Source organism: Ranitomeya imitator, chromosome 3 (genome assembly GCF_032444005.1).
Source record: "Ranitomeya imitator isolate aRanImi1 chromosome 3, aRanImi1.pri, whole genome shotgun sequence".
Lineage (NCBI taxonomy): Eukaryota > Metazoa > Chordata > Amphibia > Anura > Dendrobatidae > Ranitomeya > Ranitomeya imitator.
The window spans coordinates 782,739,662-782,757,465 of record NC_091284.1 but is presented as its reverse complement, the minus strand read 5'-3'; the positions used below and the strand labels follow the sequence as shown (position 1 = coordinate 782,757,465).

Genomic DNA, 17,804 nt, shown 5'->3' with positions numbered 1-17,804 from the left:
ACTTATAAGGGAAGCCTATTTGCCCTCGGTGCAGTTCCCTGACTGGCCTGGGGCAAGTGGTGGCGCTATAGAGCTGATCCCTGCTGGGTTCTTCTCTCCCCTCCCCAGAGGTGGGTGAAGTCGACACACCCCTTCCTCTGTACGATCCGTCACAGTTGGTTATCTGTGATGTTAAACACTTTGGTGAAACGAATCAAACAAATCTTTGTGCTAAAAATATACTAACAGGTCCGAATTGAATAAGAAATCCTTAAACAATCAAGTAAACCGGTTGTTGAATTTTTCTTTAAAAGTTGAGTTTGGTCAAAATTTGATAGCAGAGCTCAGTTTTCAAAGCTCAAGGATCCAGATCTCTCATTTCCCTTCATATAGCCATAGACTTATTATAAGACATGTTTTCAATGGAGTTCAATCAGATTTCCATTCCGTTACGCTCTTTATGAAATTTAGGCAAAGACCTTGGCCAGTTGGTAGCAGGAATGACAGGTTTTCTAGCCTTGAAGACCATTATTGTGTTTTGGCAAGGCCTAACCTGTGATGCATAGTCATTCTTCACCCTTAAAGTGAGGGTTTTGCTGAGTAAACTACAGGCATTGTCTTGTTGCCGCTGTTATAATGATTAAAATGATACTTGGGGTGAAGAAATCAGTCTTGTAGGCGGGCAGGCCTGTGGACAGGTCTTTCCTTTGTTTCTCTGGCTTAGAGCAGGAAGATAACTCTGCCTACAGTCCAACCCGAAGCACGGGCATCTCATTAACTGAAAAACTCACTGATTACACAAGAACCACAAGACAGATTTCTTCACCCTAGGTATCATTTTAATCAGTTTAATAATGCCAACCTGACAGTGTCAGTTTACTTTGCAAAATCGGTTCATTTTAACAATTCACGTCACAGTTACCCAGGAAAGTTTTTCTATTTCATCGCACGTTACCCAAAAATGAAAAATGTGTGCCAGGAACAAAACACAGCAATATGTTGATAAAAAATAGATTCTGAATACAAAAAAAATAATATAAACAGTACAATTTTTAGCAAACACCTGAAAAACAGACGCAGGCAACTTCAAGATTGGTGGGTGAGCTAGTCAGAAAAGTCTGTCAAACTTTCACAAGTACATGTGTACATAAATACTATCCGACACGCATTTCACTCCTGATGAAGCAGTGATGAAACGTGTCGCGTCTCTTGGTGAGTGAGCTGATCGTATATATTTTGTATACTCTGTATAATCCCCAATCTGTAATTACTACTTTTTATTAGTCATTACTATTTATTTTGCATATTGGAAGCTGATTTTTTACTATTCCTGTTACATCAGAAAAACCTGCTCTATCCAAGGTTTCTGGTCCATGCATACATGTAGTAATGGACTTGCTAACAGATATGTGATGTTACCTTTTGGTTACTTTTAAATGGAGCATCCGTGTACACATGTACTTGTGAAACTTTTTGACAAACTTTTCTGACTAGCTCACCCACCAATCTTTTGGTAAAGGGTCACTGAACTAATAAATACCCTTTGTAGACCCATTTACTATTTACATGTGATATCTGAAGTTAAAACTTACTGTAACTTTTATTACACAGTTAGAAAAGAATGGATCGGCGCTACTAAATGTGGCAGTATAGGCGGTTAACGTAGGTATAACTTCAACTATTTGGCTTCCAAGCCAGTTATATTGTGGCTATCGATTGGTGCTCAATGGGTCAAAGCCAAATCCAAAATAATAGTCCGTTAAAATGGACTGTTCTAAGGTACACAGAGCGCCACAGGTTTTTTTTTTTCCTAACTTTTATTGTACCTCTGAAAATAAAATAAAAAATGTTCCCCTGAGGAAGCCTCTCCATGTGGCGAAACATGTCGAGTGATGTTTTAAATACATAAGCCTTATGCATCAATTGAATTTGTGTATACGGATTGTCATATTGGATTCGTTCTTAAGGTAGCAATGCAAAATAATTAGACTAGTGCTTCACTCCATAATTAGTATGTATAGGTAATGAATGAATCATTTCTGAGTGAGTTTATGCATAAATTGGATCTAAATATAGCTACGTATCGGACTATCCTTGGAAGAAATACCTACAAATATAATAACTGGATTGTGCATCCGTTTTTAATTCAGAGGTGATCCTTTCATGTTGTGTAGTTTTTTGTTTTTTTTTTCTCGGTTGGGTACATTTTAGCCTTGGATGGTACCATATATAAATTAGAGCTTAGTTTATAAAGAGTATATATTAATTCAGTGGCTTCTAATTGGCCAATGAATCAGAAGTAGATTAAACATTGAAATGCCCCCACTCTACTTGGGTCTTCAGATAGTCTCCAACAGTTGGTCCTAAAGCCAATAGTTGGCCAGACAGGAGTCTGAACCGATACAAGTCTGCGGGTCATAGATTAGGAGGTTGGTTAGATCTCGGAACATGGAAAGCTCGCTATGTTTCGGTAAGTCAAACATGGTAAATAACCCAAAAATGATATCAGGAACTTGGGCTGCAAACTCACCACGGTTGGGACTTAACCAAATCCTGGCATATTGGTCTTGGAAAGTGAAGTCACTCTCTGAACATAGTCTTAATCCTACGGCTGGATGACTGTGTTGATTGTTACGGGACATCATGACTTTGGGCAGGACTAGGCAACGCTTTCTTGGATGGGCCAGTGATGTAGTAGTTTGTTTTGACTCCTATCAAGCGACAACCAGTAGATACTTCAAGGCCCGTAAAGGTCTCGTTTGAAAGTTTTATGCATCTCGCAGCACATTTTGGACCTTTAAAACGACACATCATCTGGATTTGTACCGGCTGGGCCTTCAACTTTCTTATTTTTTTGTTATGATTATTTCTCCTAGGTATATTTGTGTCTTCCCAACCACCTTTCCCTCACGGAGGGACATTGTCTGATCGTTCCTTTACAACACTACACTGCAGCGACGCTTCTGGATGAAGACATATGGAATGAAATTCAGGTGACGATGCAGTCTCGATTTTCATTCATTCTTAATTGACAAGGCTGAAAAAAATAAAAATAAAACAAGTCTATAAAGTATCTATATTCCTAGAAAAAACCCAGAGAGGCAGATGACAATTGGCCAACGTTAAGGGAAAAACTCATTTCGGACTCTGGATTCCCTGGATCAACGTCCCATAACCTTGGCGTGTTTTGTCAATATACAGTGTGCATATGAATCTGCCAATCAGGGGTTATACAGGGCTCAGCATTCAGAGCACTGCTAGATCTGCAGCAGAGAAAAGTGATTGCATCAAGATGACAGCAAGCAGCCGAGTAAGCAACACATCACTGGAATCCCTACATGATGCTGCTCTCAGATTACATTGCAAAAAAAAATGGCTGACAGATTCCCTTTAAACCCTTGCATTTTTTTTGTATTTTGGCTCCCTTCTAGACGGCTCTATTAATGTTTTTTGACTTTCACGTTCTAGATGTTCCGTAAAACATTAGTCAGGCTGTTTGCCGATAACGGACTGGACTGCGTCTTTCTGGAAACGAACATAAACTTGAAAAAACGCTTTCATCTGGTCTATGAATGTATTCCCCTGCCGAAGGAGGTGGGAGATATGGCACCCATTTATTTCAAGGTGGGTAAACTTCACAGATTTTATTAGTTAAGAGATTTACTCTTACAACTCTTACAAATATGTCTAAAATCTACTAGTATTTTTTCAGTACAGTTCCACCCAACCAATCCCCTCCCCAACATCACCGCCACCTTTATTAAAATATATAACTAGACGCTGGAACTCAGGGCCGCATGTAGCAGGGAAAGAATGGATTTGCCAACCTTGTTTGTTCTATCACTTCTATTTCGTCACACATTATTATGTCTAATAAAATACTAGGTAATTTGTCTCCAAGGTGTCCCATGTCCTGCATAGCTGTCATTTCATTCTCGCATATTCCGCTCCTCTCTAGTCTGTGACTCTTGGAATATATGGGGAAGTGTAAAAGCAATATTCCAAAATAAATCACAAGTCTGAAAATTATTTTAACTTCTTTCTTCTTCTTCCATTCTTCCTCCTCCTTCTTCCATCTTCTGGGTCTTTTCTCTTTCTTCTCTTTTCTCTTTTTTCCCGTTCTCTTATCATCTTCTTTTGTGTTTGATTTCTCTTCCCTTTTTTGTCACCTCCCCCCCCCCTTTTCATCTCCTCCACCCCTTTTGTCACCTCCCTCTTTTTGTCTCTTCCGCCTTTTCGTCTCCTCCCCCTTTTTGTCTCCTCCCCTTTCCCTCTCCTCCCCCCTTTTCGTCTCCTTCCCTCCCTTTTCGTGTCCCTCGCCCCTTTTTGTCTCCTCGCCTCCTTTTCCTCTCCTCGCCCCCTTTTCCTCTCCTCGCCCCCTTTTCCTCTCCTCGCCCCCTTTTCCTCTCCTCGCCCCCTTTTCCTCTCCTCGCCCCCTTTTCCTCTCCTCGCCCCCTTTTCCTCTCCTCGCCCCCCTTTCCTCTCCTCGCCCCCCTTTCCTCTCCTCGCCCCCCTTTCCTCTCCTCGCCCCCTTTTCCTCTCCTCGCCCCCTTTTCCTCTCCTCGCCCCCTTTTCCTCTCCTCGCCCCCTTTTCCTCTCCTCGCCCCCTTTTCCTCTCCTCGCCCCCTTTTCCTCTCCTCGCCCCCTTTTCCTCTCCTCGCCCCCCTTTCCTCTCCTCGCCCCCCTTTCCTCTCCTCGCCCCCCTTTCCTCTCCTCGCCCCCTTTTCCTCTCCTCGCCCCCTTTTCCTCTCCTCGCCCCCTTTTCCTCTCCTCGCCCCCTTTTCCTCTCCTCGCCCCCTTTTCCTCTCCTCGCCCCCTTTTCCTCTCCTCGCCCCCTTTTCCTCTCCTCGCCCCCTTTTCCTCTCCTCGCCCCCTTTTCCTCTCCTCGCCCCCTTTTCCTCTCCTCGCCCCCTTTTCCTCTCCTCGCCCCCTTTTCCTCTCCTCGCCCCCTTTTCCTCTCCTCGCCCCCTTTTCCTCTCCTCGCCCCCTTTTCCTCTCCTCGCCCCCTTTTCCTCTCCTCGCCCCCTTTTCCTCTCCTCGCCCCCTTTTCCTCTCCTCGCCCCCTTTTCCTCTCCTCGCCCCCTTTTCCTCTCCTCGCCCCCTTTTCGCTTCCTCCCTTCTCCATGTATTACTAGATACACTTGTGTCATAGCTTCTATTCTTCTCCTACACAGATCTCGCTGACATAATATATATCAATCAGGATTCTGGTGTTCTCTTTTTTTTTTGTTTTTTTTTTTGTTAAACACGCTCTATTCTGCTAATCAGAAGCAATGTAAACGAACCCCACAACCATGATTCCTGTGTGAACAAAGCCTCCTTTTGCAGTCTTCAATTTCCAGATTCTATCCACTATTATTTTGCACTAGCTATTGAACCCGTTCTACGCCCGGGTGGCGAGCATTTATATTGGTATATGGTCTCCATCCTGTCATGTGCTGCTCCATCCTGCACCCCCATCCTGTCATGTGCTGTTCCCATCCTGCGCAACCATTCTGGCATCCTGTGCCCCCATTCCGTTGTAATGTGCTGCACCCATTCTGCCTGTTCCTGTTTCCATTCTGCCATATGTTGCTCCCATCTTTCTCTCTCCGGCTGTGCTGCCTGAGTGCGGCTGTGCTTATTGCCTGAGTGCGGCTGTGCTTACTGCCTGAGTGCGGCTGTGCTTACTGCCTGAGTGCGGCTGTGCTTACTGCCTGAGTGCGGCTGTGCTTACTGCCTGAGTGCGGCTGTGCTTACTGCCTGAGTGCGGCTGTGCTTACTGCCTGAGTGCGGCTGTGCTTACTGCCTGAGTGCGGCTGTGCTTACTGCCTGAGTGCGGCTGTGCTTACTGCCTGAGTGCGGCTGTGCTTACTGCCTGAGTGCGGCTGTGCTTACTGCCTGAGTGCGGCTGTGCTTACTGCCTGAGTGCGGCTGTGCTTACTGCCTGAGTGCGGCTGTGCTTACTGCCTGAGTGCGGCTGTGCTTACTGCCTGAGTTGTTGTGAATTCTGTGGTCACAAGTGGTATTGCAGTCTCTGGGCGTCCTCCCTCAGGTGTTTTGGTGAGCTCGTTGGCTGCCTTGCTATTTAGCTCCACCTGAGTCTGTCTTCCTTGCTCCTTGTCAATGTTCCAGTGTTGGATCTGAGCTACTGCATCTTTCCTTGGGCCTGCTGCTCTGCTAGATAAGTGCTTCTAGTTTGTTTTCTGTTTTTTCTGTCCAGCTTGTTATTTTCTTTTGCTGGAAGCTCTGAGAAGCAAAGGGGTGCACCGCCGTGCTGTTAGTTCGGCACGGTGGGTCTTTTTGCCCCTTTGCGTGGTTTTCGTTTTAGGGTTTTTTGTAGACTGCATAGTTCTCTTTGCTATCCTCGCTCTGTCTAGAATATCGGGCCTCACTTTGCTGAATCTATTTCATTCCTACGTTTGTCTTTTCATCTTGCTAACAGTCATTATATGTGGGGGCTGCCTATTCCTTTGGGGTATTTCTCTGAGGTAAGTCAGGCTTGTATTTCTATCTTCAGGCTAGTCAGCTCCTCAGGCAGTGCCGAGTTGCATAGGTAGTGATAGGCGCAATCCACTGCTGCTTCCAGTTGTGTGAGGACAGTTCAGGTACTGCAGTCTACAGAGATTCCACGTCTCAGAGCTCGTCCTATTGTTTTGGGTTTTTGCCAGATCTCTGTATGTGCGCTGATTACTGCACGCTGTGTTGCCTGATTGCCAGCCATAACAGTACAAGGAGCCAATTCAATGATTTCCAATAGAGGGAAAAAAGAAATCCTGACATCATTTTTTTTTCTTGGCTCTGTCTTCAGTCTTTTTTTTCCCCTAGACATTAGAGTGCTTCAGGACACAGCTGTGGACATGGATATTCAGGCTCTGTGCTCCTCAATGGATAATCTCGTTGTAAATGTACAAAAGATTCAAGATACTATTGATCAGAAATCGATGCTAGAACCAAGAATTCCGATTCCTGATTTGTTTTTTGGTGACAGAACTAAGTTCCTGAGCTTCAGAAATAATTGTAAGCTATTTTTGGCCTTGAAACCTCATTCTTCTGGTAATCCTATTCAACAGGTTTTGATTATTATTTCTTTTTTGCGCGGCGACCCACAGGACTGGGCGTTTTCTCTTGCACCAGGAGATTCTGCATTGAGTAATATTGATGCATTTTTCCAGGTGCTGGGATTGCTTTACGATGAGCCTAATTCAGTGGATCAAGCTGAGAAAAATCTGCTGGCTTTATGCCAGGGTCAGGATGATGTAGAACTATATTGTCAGAAATTTAGAAAATGGTCAGTACTCACTCTGTGGAATGAATCTGCACTAGCGGCTTTGTTCAGAAAGGGTCTCTCTGAAGCTCTTAAGGATGTTATGGTGGGATTTCCTATGCCTGCTGGTTTGAATGAGTCTATGTCCTTGGCCATTCAGATCGGTCGTCGCTTGCGCGAGCGTAAATCTGTGCACCATCTGGCGGTATTGTCTGAGAGTAAGCCTGAGCCTATGCAGTGCAACAGGACTATGACTAAAGTAGAACGGCACGAACACAGACGTCTGAACAGACTGTGTTTCTATTGTGGTGATTCTACTCATGCTATTTCTAATTGTCCTAAACGCACTAGGCGGTTCGATAGCTCTGCCGTTATTGGTACTGTACAGTCCAAATTCCTTTTGTCCATTACCTTAATGTGCTCTTTGTCATCATATTCTGTCATGGCGTTTGTGGATTCAGGCGCTGCCCTGAATCTGATGGATTTGGATTATGCTAAACGTTGTGGATTTTTCTTGGAGCCTTTGCGGTGTCCTATTCCGTTGAGAGGAATTGATGCTACACCTCTGGCCAAGAATAAGCCTCAGTACTGGGCCCAGCTGACCATGTGCATGGCTCCTGCACATCAGGAAGTTATTCGCTTTTTGGTACTGCATAATTTGCATGATGTGGTCGTGTTGGGGTTGCCATGGCTACAAACCCATAATCCAGTATTGGATTGGAACTCTATGTCGGTAACCAGCTGGGGTTGTCAGGGAGTACATGGTGATGTTCCATTTTTGTCTATTTCGTCATCCATTCCTTCTGACATCCCAGAGTTCTTGTCGGACTTTCAGGATGTATTTGAAGAGTCCAAGTCTGATGCCCTTCCTCCGCATAGGAATTGTGATTGTGCTATCGATTTGATTCCTGGTAGTAAATTCCCTAAGGGTCGTTTATTTAATTTGTCCGTACCTGAACACACCGCTATGCGCAGTTATGTGAAGGAGTCCCTGGAGAAGGGACATATTCGCCCATCGTCGTCACCATTGGGAGCAGGGTTCTTTTTTGTAGCCAAGAAGGATGGTTCGCTAAGACCGTGTATTGATTACCGCCTTCTTAATAAGATCACTGTTAAGTTTCAGTATCCCTTGCCATTGATTTCTGACTTGTTTGCTCGGATTAAGGGGGCTAGTTGGTTTACTAAGATTGATCTTCGTGGTGCGTATAATCTGGTGAGAATCAGGCAGGGAGATGAATGGAAAACGGCATTTAATACGCCCGAGGGTCATTTTGAGTATCTGGTGATGCCGTTCGGACTTGCCAATGCTCCATCTGTTTTTCAGTCTTTTATGCATGACATTTTTCGTGAGTATCTGGATAAATTCTTGATTGTTTACTTGGATGACATTTTGATCTTCTCAGATGATTGGGAGTCTCATGTAAAGCAAGTCAGAATGGTTTTCCAGGTACTGCGTGCTAATTCCTTGTTTGTGAAGGGATCAAAGTGTCTCTTCGGTGTGCAGAAAGTTTCATTTTTGGGGTTCATCTTTTCCCCTTCTACTATCGAGATGGATCCGGTTAAGGTTCAGGCCATCCAGGATTGGACTCAGCCGACATCTCTAAAAAGTTTGCAGAAATTCCTGGGCTTTGCTAATTTTTATCGTCGCTTCATCTGTAATTTTTCTAGCATTGCCAGACCATTGACCGATTTGACCAAGAAGGGTGCTGATTTGGTTAATTGGTCTTCTGCTGCCGTGGAAGCTTTTCAGGAGTTGAAGCGTCGTTTTTGCTGTGCCCCTGTGTTGTGTCAACCTGATGTTTCTCTTCCGTTCCAGGTCGAGGTTGATGCTTCTGAGATTGGTGCAGGGGCGGTTTTGTCACAGAGAGGTTCTGGTTGCTCAGTGTTCAAACCATGTGCTTTCTTTTCCAGGAAATTTTCTGCTGCTGAGCGTAATTATGATGTGGGCAACCGAGAGTTGCTGGCCATGAAGTGGGCATTCGAGGAGTGGCGTCATTGGCTTGAGGGTGCTAAGCATCGCGTGGTGGTTTTGACTGATCATAAGAACCTTACTTATCTTGAGTCTGCCAAGCGCTTGAATCCTAGACAGGCCCGTTGGTCGTTATTTTTTGCTCGTTTTGATTTTGTGATTTCATACCTTCCGGGCTCTAAAAATGTGAAGGCAGATGCTCTGTCTAGGAGTTTTGTGCCCGACTCTCCGGGGTTATCTGAGCCGGCGAGTATCCTCAAGGAAGGAGTCATTGTGTCTGCCATCTCCCCTGATTTGCGGAGAGTGTTGCAGAAATTTCAGGCTAATAAACCTGATCGTTGTCCGGCCGAGAAACTGTTCGTCCCTGATAGGTGGACTAGTAAAGTTATCTCTGAACTTCATTGTTCGGTGCTGGCCGGTCATCCAGGAATCTTTGGTACCAGGGAGTTGGTTGCTAGATCCTTTTGGTGGCCGTCTCTGTCGCGGGATGTGCGTGCTTTTGTGCAGTCCTGTGGAATTTGTGCTAGGGCTAAGCCCTGCTGTTCACGTGCCAGTGGGTTGCTTTTGCCCTTGCCGGTCCCGAAGAGGCCTTGGACACATATTTCGATGGATTTCATTTCTGACCTTCCCGTTTCTCAAAAGATGTCTGTCATTTGGGTGGTCTGTGATCGCTTTTCTAAAATGGTCCATCTGGTGCCCTTGGTTAAATTGCCTTCCTCCTCTGATTTGGTGCCTTTGTTCTTCCAGCATGTGGTTCGTTTACATGGCATTCCTGAGAATATTGTTTCTGACAGAGGTTCCCAGTTTGTCTCAAGGTTCTGGCGAGCCTTTTGTGGTAGGATGGGCATTGACCTATCTTTTTCCTCGGCCTTCCATCCTCAGACTAATGGCCAGACCGAACGAACCAATCAGACCTTGGAAACATATCTGAGATGTTTTGTTTCCGCTGACCAGGATGATTGGGTGTCATTTTTGCCGTTGGCTGAGTTCGCCCTTAATAATCGGGCCAGCTCGGCTACCTTGGTCTCTCCATTTTTCTGCAATTCTGGGTTCCATCCTCGTTTCTCTTCAGGACAGGTTGAGTCTTCGGACTGTCCTGGTGTGGATTATGTGGTGGACAGGTTGCAGCAGATCTGGACTCAGGTAGTGGACAATTTGACCTTGTCCCAGGAGAAGGCTCAGCTTTTCGCTAATCGCAGACGCCGTGTGGGACCCCGACTTCGTGTTGGGGATCTGGTTTGGTTATCTTCTCGTCATATACCTATGAAGGTTTCCTCTCCTAAATTTAAACCTCGTTTTATTGGTCCGTATAGGATTTCTGAGATTCTCAATCCGGTGTCTTTTCGTCTGACCCTCCCAGACTCCTTTTCCATACATAATGTATTCCATAGGTCGTTGTTGAGGAGATACGTGGCACCTATGGTTCCATCTGTGGAGCCTCCTGCCCCTGTTTTGGTGGAGGGGGAATTGGAGTATATTGTGGAGAAGATTTTGGATTCTCGTGTCTCTAGACGGAAACTCCAGTATCTGGTCAAATGGAAGGGTTATGCTCAGGAAGATAATTCCTGGGTTTTTGCCTCTGATGTCCATGCCCCAGATCTTGTTCGTGCCTTTCATGTGGCTCATCCTGGTCGGCCTGGGGATTCTGGTGAGGGTTCGGTGACCCCTCCTCAAGGGGGGGGTACTGTTGTGAATTCTGTGGTCACAAGTGGTATTGCAGTCTCTGGGCGTCCTCCCTCAGGTGTTTTGGTGAGCTCGTTGGCTGCCTTGCTATTTAGCTCCACCTGAGTCTGTCTTCCTTGCTCCTTGTCAATGTTCCAGTGTTGGATCTGAGCTACTGCATCTTTCCTTGGGCCTGCTGCTCTGCTAGATAAGTGCTTCTAGTTTGTTTTCTGTTTTTTCTGTCCAGCTTGTTATTTTCTTTTGCTGGAAGCTCTGAGAAGCAAAGGGGTGCACCGCCGTGCTGTTAGTTCGGCACGGTGGGTCTTTTTGCCCCTTTGCGTGGTTTTCGTTTTAGGGTTTTTTGTAGACTGCATAGTTCTCTTTGCTATCCTCGCTCTGTCTAGAATATCGGGCCTCACTTTGCTGAATCTATTTCATTCCTACGTTTGTCTTTTCATCTTGCTAACAGTCATTATATGTGGGGGCTGCCTATTCCTTTGGGGTATTTCTCTGAGGTAAGTCAGGCTTGTATTTCTATCTTCAGGCTAGTCAGCTCCTCAGGCAGTGCCGAGTTGCATAGGTAGTGATAGGCGCAATCCACTGCTGCTTCCAGTTGTGTGAGGACAGTTCAGGTACTGCAGTCTACAGAGATTCCACGTCTCAGAGCTCGTCCTATTGTTTTGGGTTTTTGCCAGATCTCTGTATGTGCGCTGATTACTGCACGCTGTGTTGCCTGATTGCCAGCCATAACACTGAGTGCGGCTGTGCTTACTGCCTGAGTGCGGCTGTGCTTACTGCCTGAGTGCGGCTGTGCTTACTGCCTGAGTGCGGCTGTGCTTACTGCCTGAGTGCGGCTGTGCTTACTGCCTGAGTGCGGCTGTGCTTACTGCCTGAGTGCGGCTGTGCTGCCTGCCTGAGTGCGGCTGTGCTGCCTGCCTGAGTGCGGCTGTGCTGCCTGCCTGAGTGCGGCTGTGCTGCCTGCCTGAGTGCGGCGCTGGCTATAATGGATGCAGCACCCCTGCAGCCAGCACAGCGAGGGCTAACTCCGCCCACTCGCATCACTGGTCACATGCTGGTGACATCATCGAAGGTCCTAGAGCTCCGCTGGGCTCTACATCTACCCTGACCGGAGCTGCAGAGCACGGAGCCCCCATGGCCGCTATATTAGGGGGGATACACAGGTTTGTGGAGCCCCCATGGCTGATATAGTGGGGGGGCGGATAAGTAAGTTCGGCTGCGTCACTCTTGTCCAGACTGCGCAGGCGCGGTGCGTCGCGTTTGCGCAGTCTGTAAAGGCTTCGGACAGAGTGACGCTCCCACCGTTATATTATAGATTAGTTTTGTACAGTTTTATAGAAATGATACATGAAAAAGAAAACCATAGTTGAACCTTTTGTGTTCCATATCTGAATAATCTTCCAGTCTCCAGCATAATAAGTTCATCTCTTGCCCGTCTGGAATCCTGAAGTGATGTGAGTAAAGATCACATCTTTTCATTCAGAGACCGGTTCCGCGTATGGAGGGATTTCCCGCAGACCCCAGAGAAACTCATTATCCCAGGGTTCTAGGAGGTTATTGCAGACATAAATCACACCTCCATGTGCTCAGAGGTGAAGTACATCGCAAATGGATCTCGGAAGACGCAATTGTCACCGAGTGTCCGGAAACGCATCCACTGAAGTGACACCGAGCCCGGGGGGGATTTCATTAGGCAAAAACCAGCCGATATGACATTTCCTCTTGACACTTGCTGGCCTTCGTGCCCACTCCTTTACCACCTCGCTTGTTACCGGTTTTTATAGACTTGAGGTGAGATGATGGCGGATGTTCATGACATGAGCGGTACTAACCATTAACGTACCGTACCATGTGTCCTGTGATGGAATACAAAAGGTATAAAAAGTGTAAAAATTATAAAAATGTCTGAATAAGATATATTTTTGCGTTAAGTTATATCCCATGTTGCCCCATTTCCTGCATCAGTAGCGCTTATATTATGTGACTTCTGAGCCTACCGACCAAAGAAATCAGCAGGATTCTGGATTTTCCTCACTGATTTGTTCTTAGAAAATCCACAGTAACAGACACGTGGGTGACAACATATCAAACCTCAGCCACATGTTCCTTTCTGCTTATAGTGCGTATAAAATGAGAAGAGAAGACCTATATACTCCCCTTACCAATTGTCTGCATCCTTTGGCCGATTGTTTCCCCCCCCCGATCCCCATTCGGTCTCTTAGTTAATGGTCTCCAGCTACATCGTGTTCTTCAATTAGGTTAGAAAGGAGTCCGTGGCACTCACCCACGGACGATCAATCTTCTTTCATATCATTTATGGTGCACAACAGTGGAAAATCAACGGAATGACCAAACGAATCCTTGACAAAGCCTCTGTAGAAGCGAAACCGATGTAGGTCGGCGTGCTGTTTGTTCTCCTATTGAATTTACATTTTTCCTTTCATCGTTTTAGTTATTAATTTTTTATTTTTTCCTTTAAATCGTCATTGGAAAAACTGCAGTAAAATCTGTGCTATTTTCCGCTTCAGATTCCTGGTCAGATTTGCGGTGGAATTTCTGCAGGATTTTCCCTATGTGTATACTCAGGCCTTGCAGTCTAGAGTAGTGTGCGGCAGGCATTGTCCTTGAGAATCCATATGATAGTCCTAACCCTATAAATGGGGCTGTTAGGCACCTACATGCACCAGGGTGCCATGAGCTGTGTTCCTGACACCACCTCAGTCCGATATAAGGCACTCTGCCCTGTCCTTTCCTTATCTGCAGCGGTCCTATGGGCCGGCCGCATAGTAATCAGATATTGCTAGCCTATACTAATGATAAGCCATCGATATCACAGTTTTGAAATAATATTTTTTTATTTTAGTGCTAATTTTTTTTTATTTTTATCGATCTATTCTTAAAGGGGTATTCCCATCTCCAATGTCCTATCCCAGTATGTAGTAGGTGTAATAATAATAATATTAGCAAATGCCTCCAATTAGAAATGTAGTATAGTTTTTCTGATTCGTTATGTCTTTCCTCATGCGCAGGCATTGCAGGACCTTATATATCCATGGTTTCGACCAATAGCAACTAGCTAACTGTCCCTATATCAGTGGTCGTAACCATGGATACATAAGGTCCTGCAATGCCTGCACATGAGGAAAGAGTCACAGCAAATCAGAAGAACTATACTACATTTCTAATTGGAGGTATTCGCTAATCTTGGAGATGGGAATACCTCTCTAACTCTACACTTTAATAACCACGATTTTCTTTTTTTGACACAGAAAGCAATTCTTGAATCTGACGAGGAATGGTCTATGAATAAGAAGCTAATAGACCTGTCTACAAAGGATGTTCGGCGATCTGTAAGTAGCCTGCTGGTCTTATTAATCTTCTCGGCAATGTCCGCTATGGACCTAATGTGCAGGGTTCATTGGGTCACGCTATCATAGTCATGGACGATCCAGGCAGTGGGTATAATGGGTAACTTTGGGGTCCCATATCAAGTGTTGGGCCCCACTCTATAAAAATCGCATCCAGGACACAATAATATATGAGCAGTATATAATTATTTTGGTCCCCAGTCATCTAATCCTTCCTTGTTCGTCCACTAAGTTCTTTGCTACCTCCCTCTTCCCATCAATCCCAATTAATGTCCTCACATATCGGCACTGGGTTGAGCTGGGCCTTCAGGACGCCATAGTAGCTTTTGGGCCAAATGCCCTATTAGTTAGACCTAAGCTTGGCTCACACCTGCAGGGAATAGGCTACTAGAGGCGACTCTTTCCATTTTTGGCACAAGTGAGCTGGTACCTCTTGCCTCATCGCCATTACCCATCTTTATCTTCAAAATCAGAGACGTTCCCTGTGCCTCTGTTTGAGAAAAATTGCACTGCTGCATCATTGCGTTGTCTAAGGTTATGATGTACTGCACTTACCGTGAAGGAAATAAGTATTTGATCCCTTGTTGATTTTGTAAGTTTGCCCACTGACAAAGACATGAACAGTCTATAATTTTAACCCCTTAATCCCATATGACGCACAATCCCGTCGAGGTGGGGTGGGCCTTAATTCCCACCGACGGGATAGTACGTCATAGCGATCGGCCGCGCTCACGGGGGGAGCGCGGCCGATCGCGGCCGGGTGTCAGCTGCCTATCGCAGCTGACATCCGGCACTATGTGCCAGGAGCGGTCACGGACCGCTCCCGGCACATTAACCCCCGGCACACCGCGATCAAAGATGATCGCGGTGTGCCAGCGGTGCAGGGAAGCATCGCGCAGGGAGGGGGCTCCCTGCGGGCTTCCCTGAGACGATCGGTACACGGTGATGTACTCACCGTGTACCGAGCGTCTTCTCCCTGCAGGCCCCGGATCCAAAATTGCCGCGGGGCTGCATCCGGGTCCTGCAGGGAGCACTTCCGGGTCAGGAGCAGGCTGCAGCTGCAGCTCTAATCCTGCCCGGCTGTTTGTCAGATCACCGATCTGACAGAGTGCTGTGCACACTGTCAGATCGGTGATCTGTGATGTCCCCCCCTGGGACAAAGTGAAAGAGTAAAAAAAAAAATTTCCACACGTGTAAAAAAAAAAAAAAAAATCCTAAATAAAGAAGAAAAAAAAAAAATTATTCCCATAAATACATTTCTTTATCTAAAAAAAAATAAATAAATAAAAGTACACATATTTAGTATCGCCGCGTCCGTAACGACCCAACCTATAAAACTGTATATATATGTATATTTGCGCTGGAGGTACCATTGGTTTTAAAAAAGTTAGTAGAAAGGCTGTCTACATAGAATGATATCCCTCGCACTATGTTCAGACAATTACCTTATTAGCATTTTGTTTTCCTTCATCCATCGTCCATATACAGTCCCAGCGGTTACCAGGTGTTCACATATATGTACTCGTAACTGCGCTCTCCCAAACGTATGCGCAGCATACAAGTTGTTTGTGGAAGCGCGGCTTTACCGCTGAAAGATCCGGAAGCATCGCTTGTGAGGTAAGGGGTGACTGTCACCGGCCGGGACAGGTTTAATACCCTTTCCTCACACGTTTTTTGGAAAAGTTACTGCTGCGCATACGTTTGGGAGAGCGCAGTTACGAGTACATATATGTGAACACCTGGTAACCGCTGGGACTGTAAATGGACGATGGATGAAGGAAAACAAAATGCCAATAAGGTAATTGTCTGAACATAGTGCGAGGGATATCATTCTATGAAGACAGCCTTTCTACTAACTGTTTTTTAAAACCAATGGTACCTCCAGCGCAAATATACATATATATATATATATATATAGTTGTTTGTGTTTTTACACTTGATATCGGACATTTTGGTAGTTGTGTCCGTTTATTTGCAGCAGGAGGAAAATTAAGAAATAATCCTCTGTGCAGCGCCCTTAGTTGTTTTTATATTTCAACCTATAAAACTGGCCCACTAGTTAACCCCTTCAGTGAATGGCGTAAGAAAAAAAAAAAAACGAGCCAAAAAACAACGCTTTATTATCATACCGCCGAACAAAAAGTGGAATAACACGCGATCAAAAAGACGGATATAAATAACCATGGTACCGCTGAAAACGTCATCTTATCCCGCAAAAAACAAGCTGCCATATAGCATCATAACCAAAAAAATAAAAAAGTTATAGTCCTCAGAATAAAGCAATGCCAAAATAATTATTTTTTCTATAAAATAGCTTTTATCGTATAAAAGCGCCAAAACATAAAAAAATGATATAAATAAGGTATCGCTGTAATCGTACTGACCCGAAGAATAAAACTGCTTTATCAATTTTACCAAACGTAGAACGGTATAAACGCCTCCCCCAAAAGAAATTCATGAATAGCTGGTTTTTGGTCATTCTGCCTCACAAAAAATCGGAATAAAAAGCGATCAAAAACTGTCACGTGTCCGAAAATGTTACCAATAAAAACGTCAACTCGTCCCGCAAAAAACAAGACCTCACATGACTCTGTGGACCAAAATATGGAAAAATTATAGGTCTCAAAATGTGGAGACGCAAAAACTTTTTTGCTATAAAAAGCGTCTTTTAGTGTGTGACAGCTGCCAATCATAAAAATCCGATATAAAAAACGCTATAAAAGTAAATCAAACCCCCCTTCATCACCCCCTTAGTTAGGCTAGGTTCACATTGCGTTAATGGGTTAACGCTAACGGACAGCGTTGCACGGCGAAAATGTCGCAATTAACGCCGTGCAACGGGTCCGTTAGCACACCCATTGACAGCAATGTGATTTTCGGGTGTAGCGCATCGCTAGAGCGTGCCATTTTCGGCTCGCGCTAGCAATGTGCCATTCTTTTGTGGCGCGCCTCGGACGCTGCTTGCAGCGTCCGCGGCGCGCCCGAGGTCCGATCCCCGATCTTCCAGAGCGGGAACGTTAACGCAACCACTAAACGCGACACCTAAAAAGACATTGCGTTAGTGCAATCCGCTAGCGCTAAACGGATTGCCCTAACGCAATGTAAACCTAGCCTTAGGGAAAAGTAATAAAATTAAAAAAATGTATTTATTTCCATTTTCCCATTAGGGTTAGGGTTAGGGCTAGGGTTAGGGTTAAGGCTAGGGTTAGGGTTTGGATTACATTTACGGTTGGGATTAGAATTAGGGGTGTGTCAGGGTTAGGTGTGTGGTTAGGGTTGCAGTTGGGATTAGGGTTAGGGGTGCGTTTGGATTAGGGTTTCATTTATAATTGGGGGGTTTCCACTGTTTCGGCACATCAGGGGCTCTCCAGACGCGACATGGCGTCCGATCTCAATTCCAGCCAATTCTGCATTGAAAAAGTAAAACTGTGCTCCTTCACTTCCGAGCTCTCCCGTGCGCCCAAACAGGGGTTTACCCCAACATATGCGGTATCAGCGTACTCGAGACAAATTGGACAACAACTTTTTGGGTCCAAGTTCTCTTGTTATCCTTGGGAAAATA

At 45.3% G+C, this 17,804-nt stretch overlaps 1 protein-coding gene across 1 annotated transcript in view; it reads left to right on the top strand.

The window, feature by feature from the left end:
• Positions 1–17,804, top strand: part of CWF19L2 (CWF19 like cell cycle control factor 2) — a 198,483-nt gene that overhangs the window by 158,462 nt on the left and 22,217 nt on the right. The window contains exons 14-16 of the mRNA XM_069759126.1: positions 2,856–2,972; positions 3,448–3,603; positions 14,144–14,224. Of these exons, the coding sequence (XP_069615227.1) occupies positions 2,856–2,972; positions 3,448–3,603; positions 14,144–14,224 (354 nt within the window). The remainder of the gene's footprint in view (positions 1–2,855; positions 2,973–3,447; positions 3,604–14,143; positions 14,225–17,804) is intronic.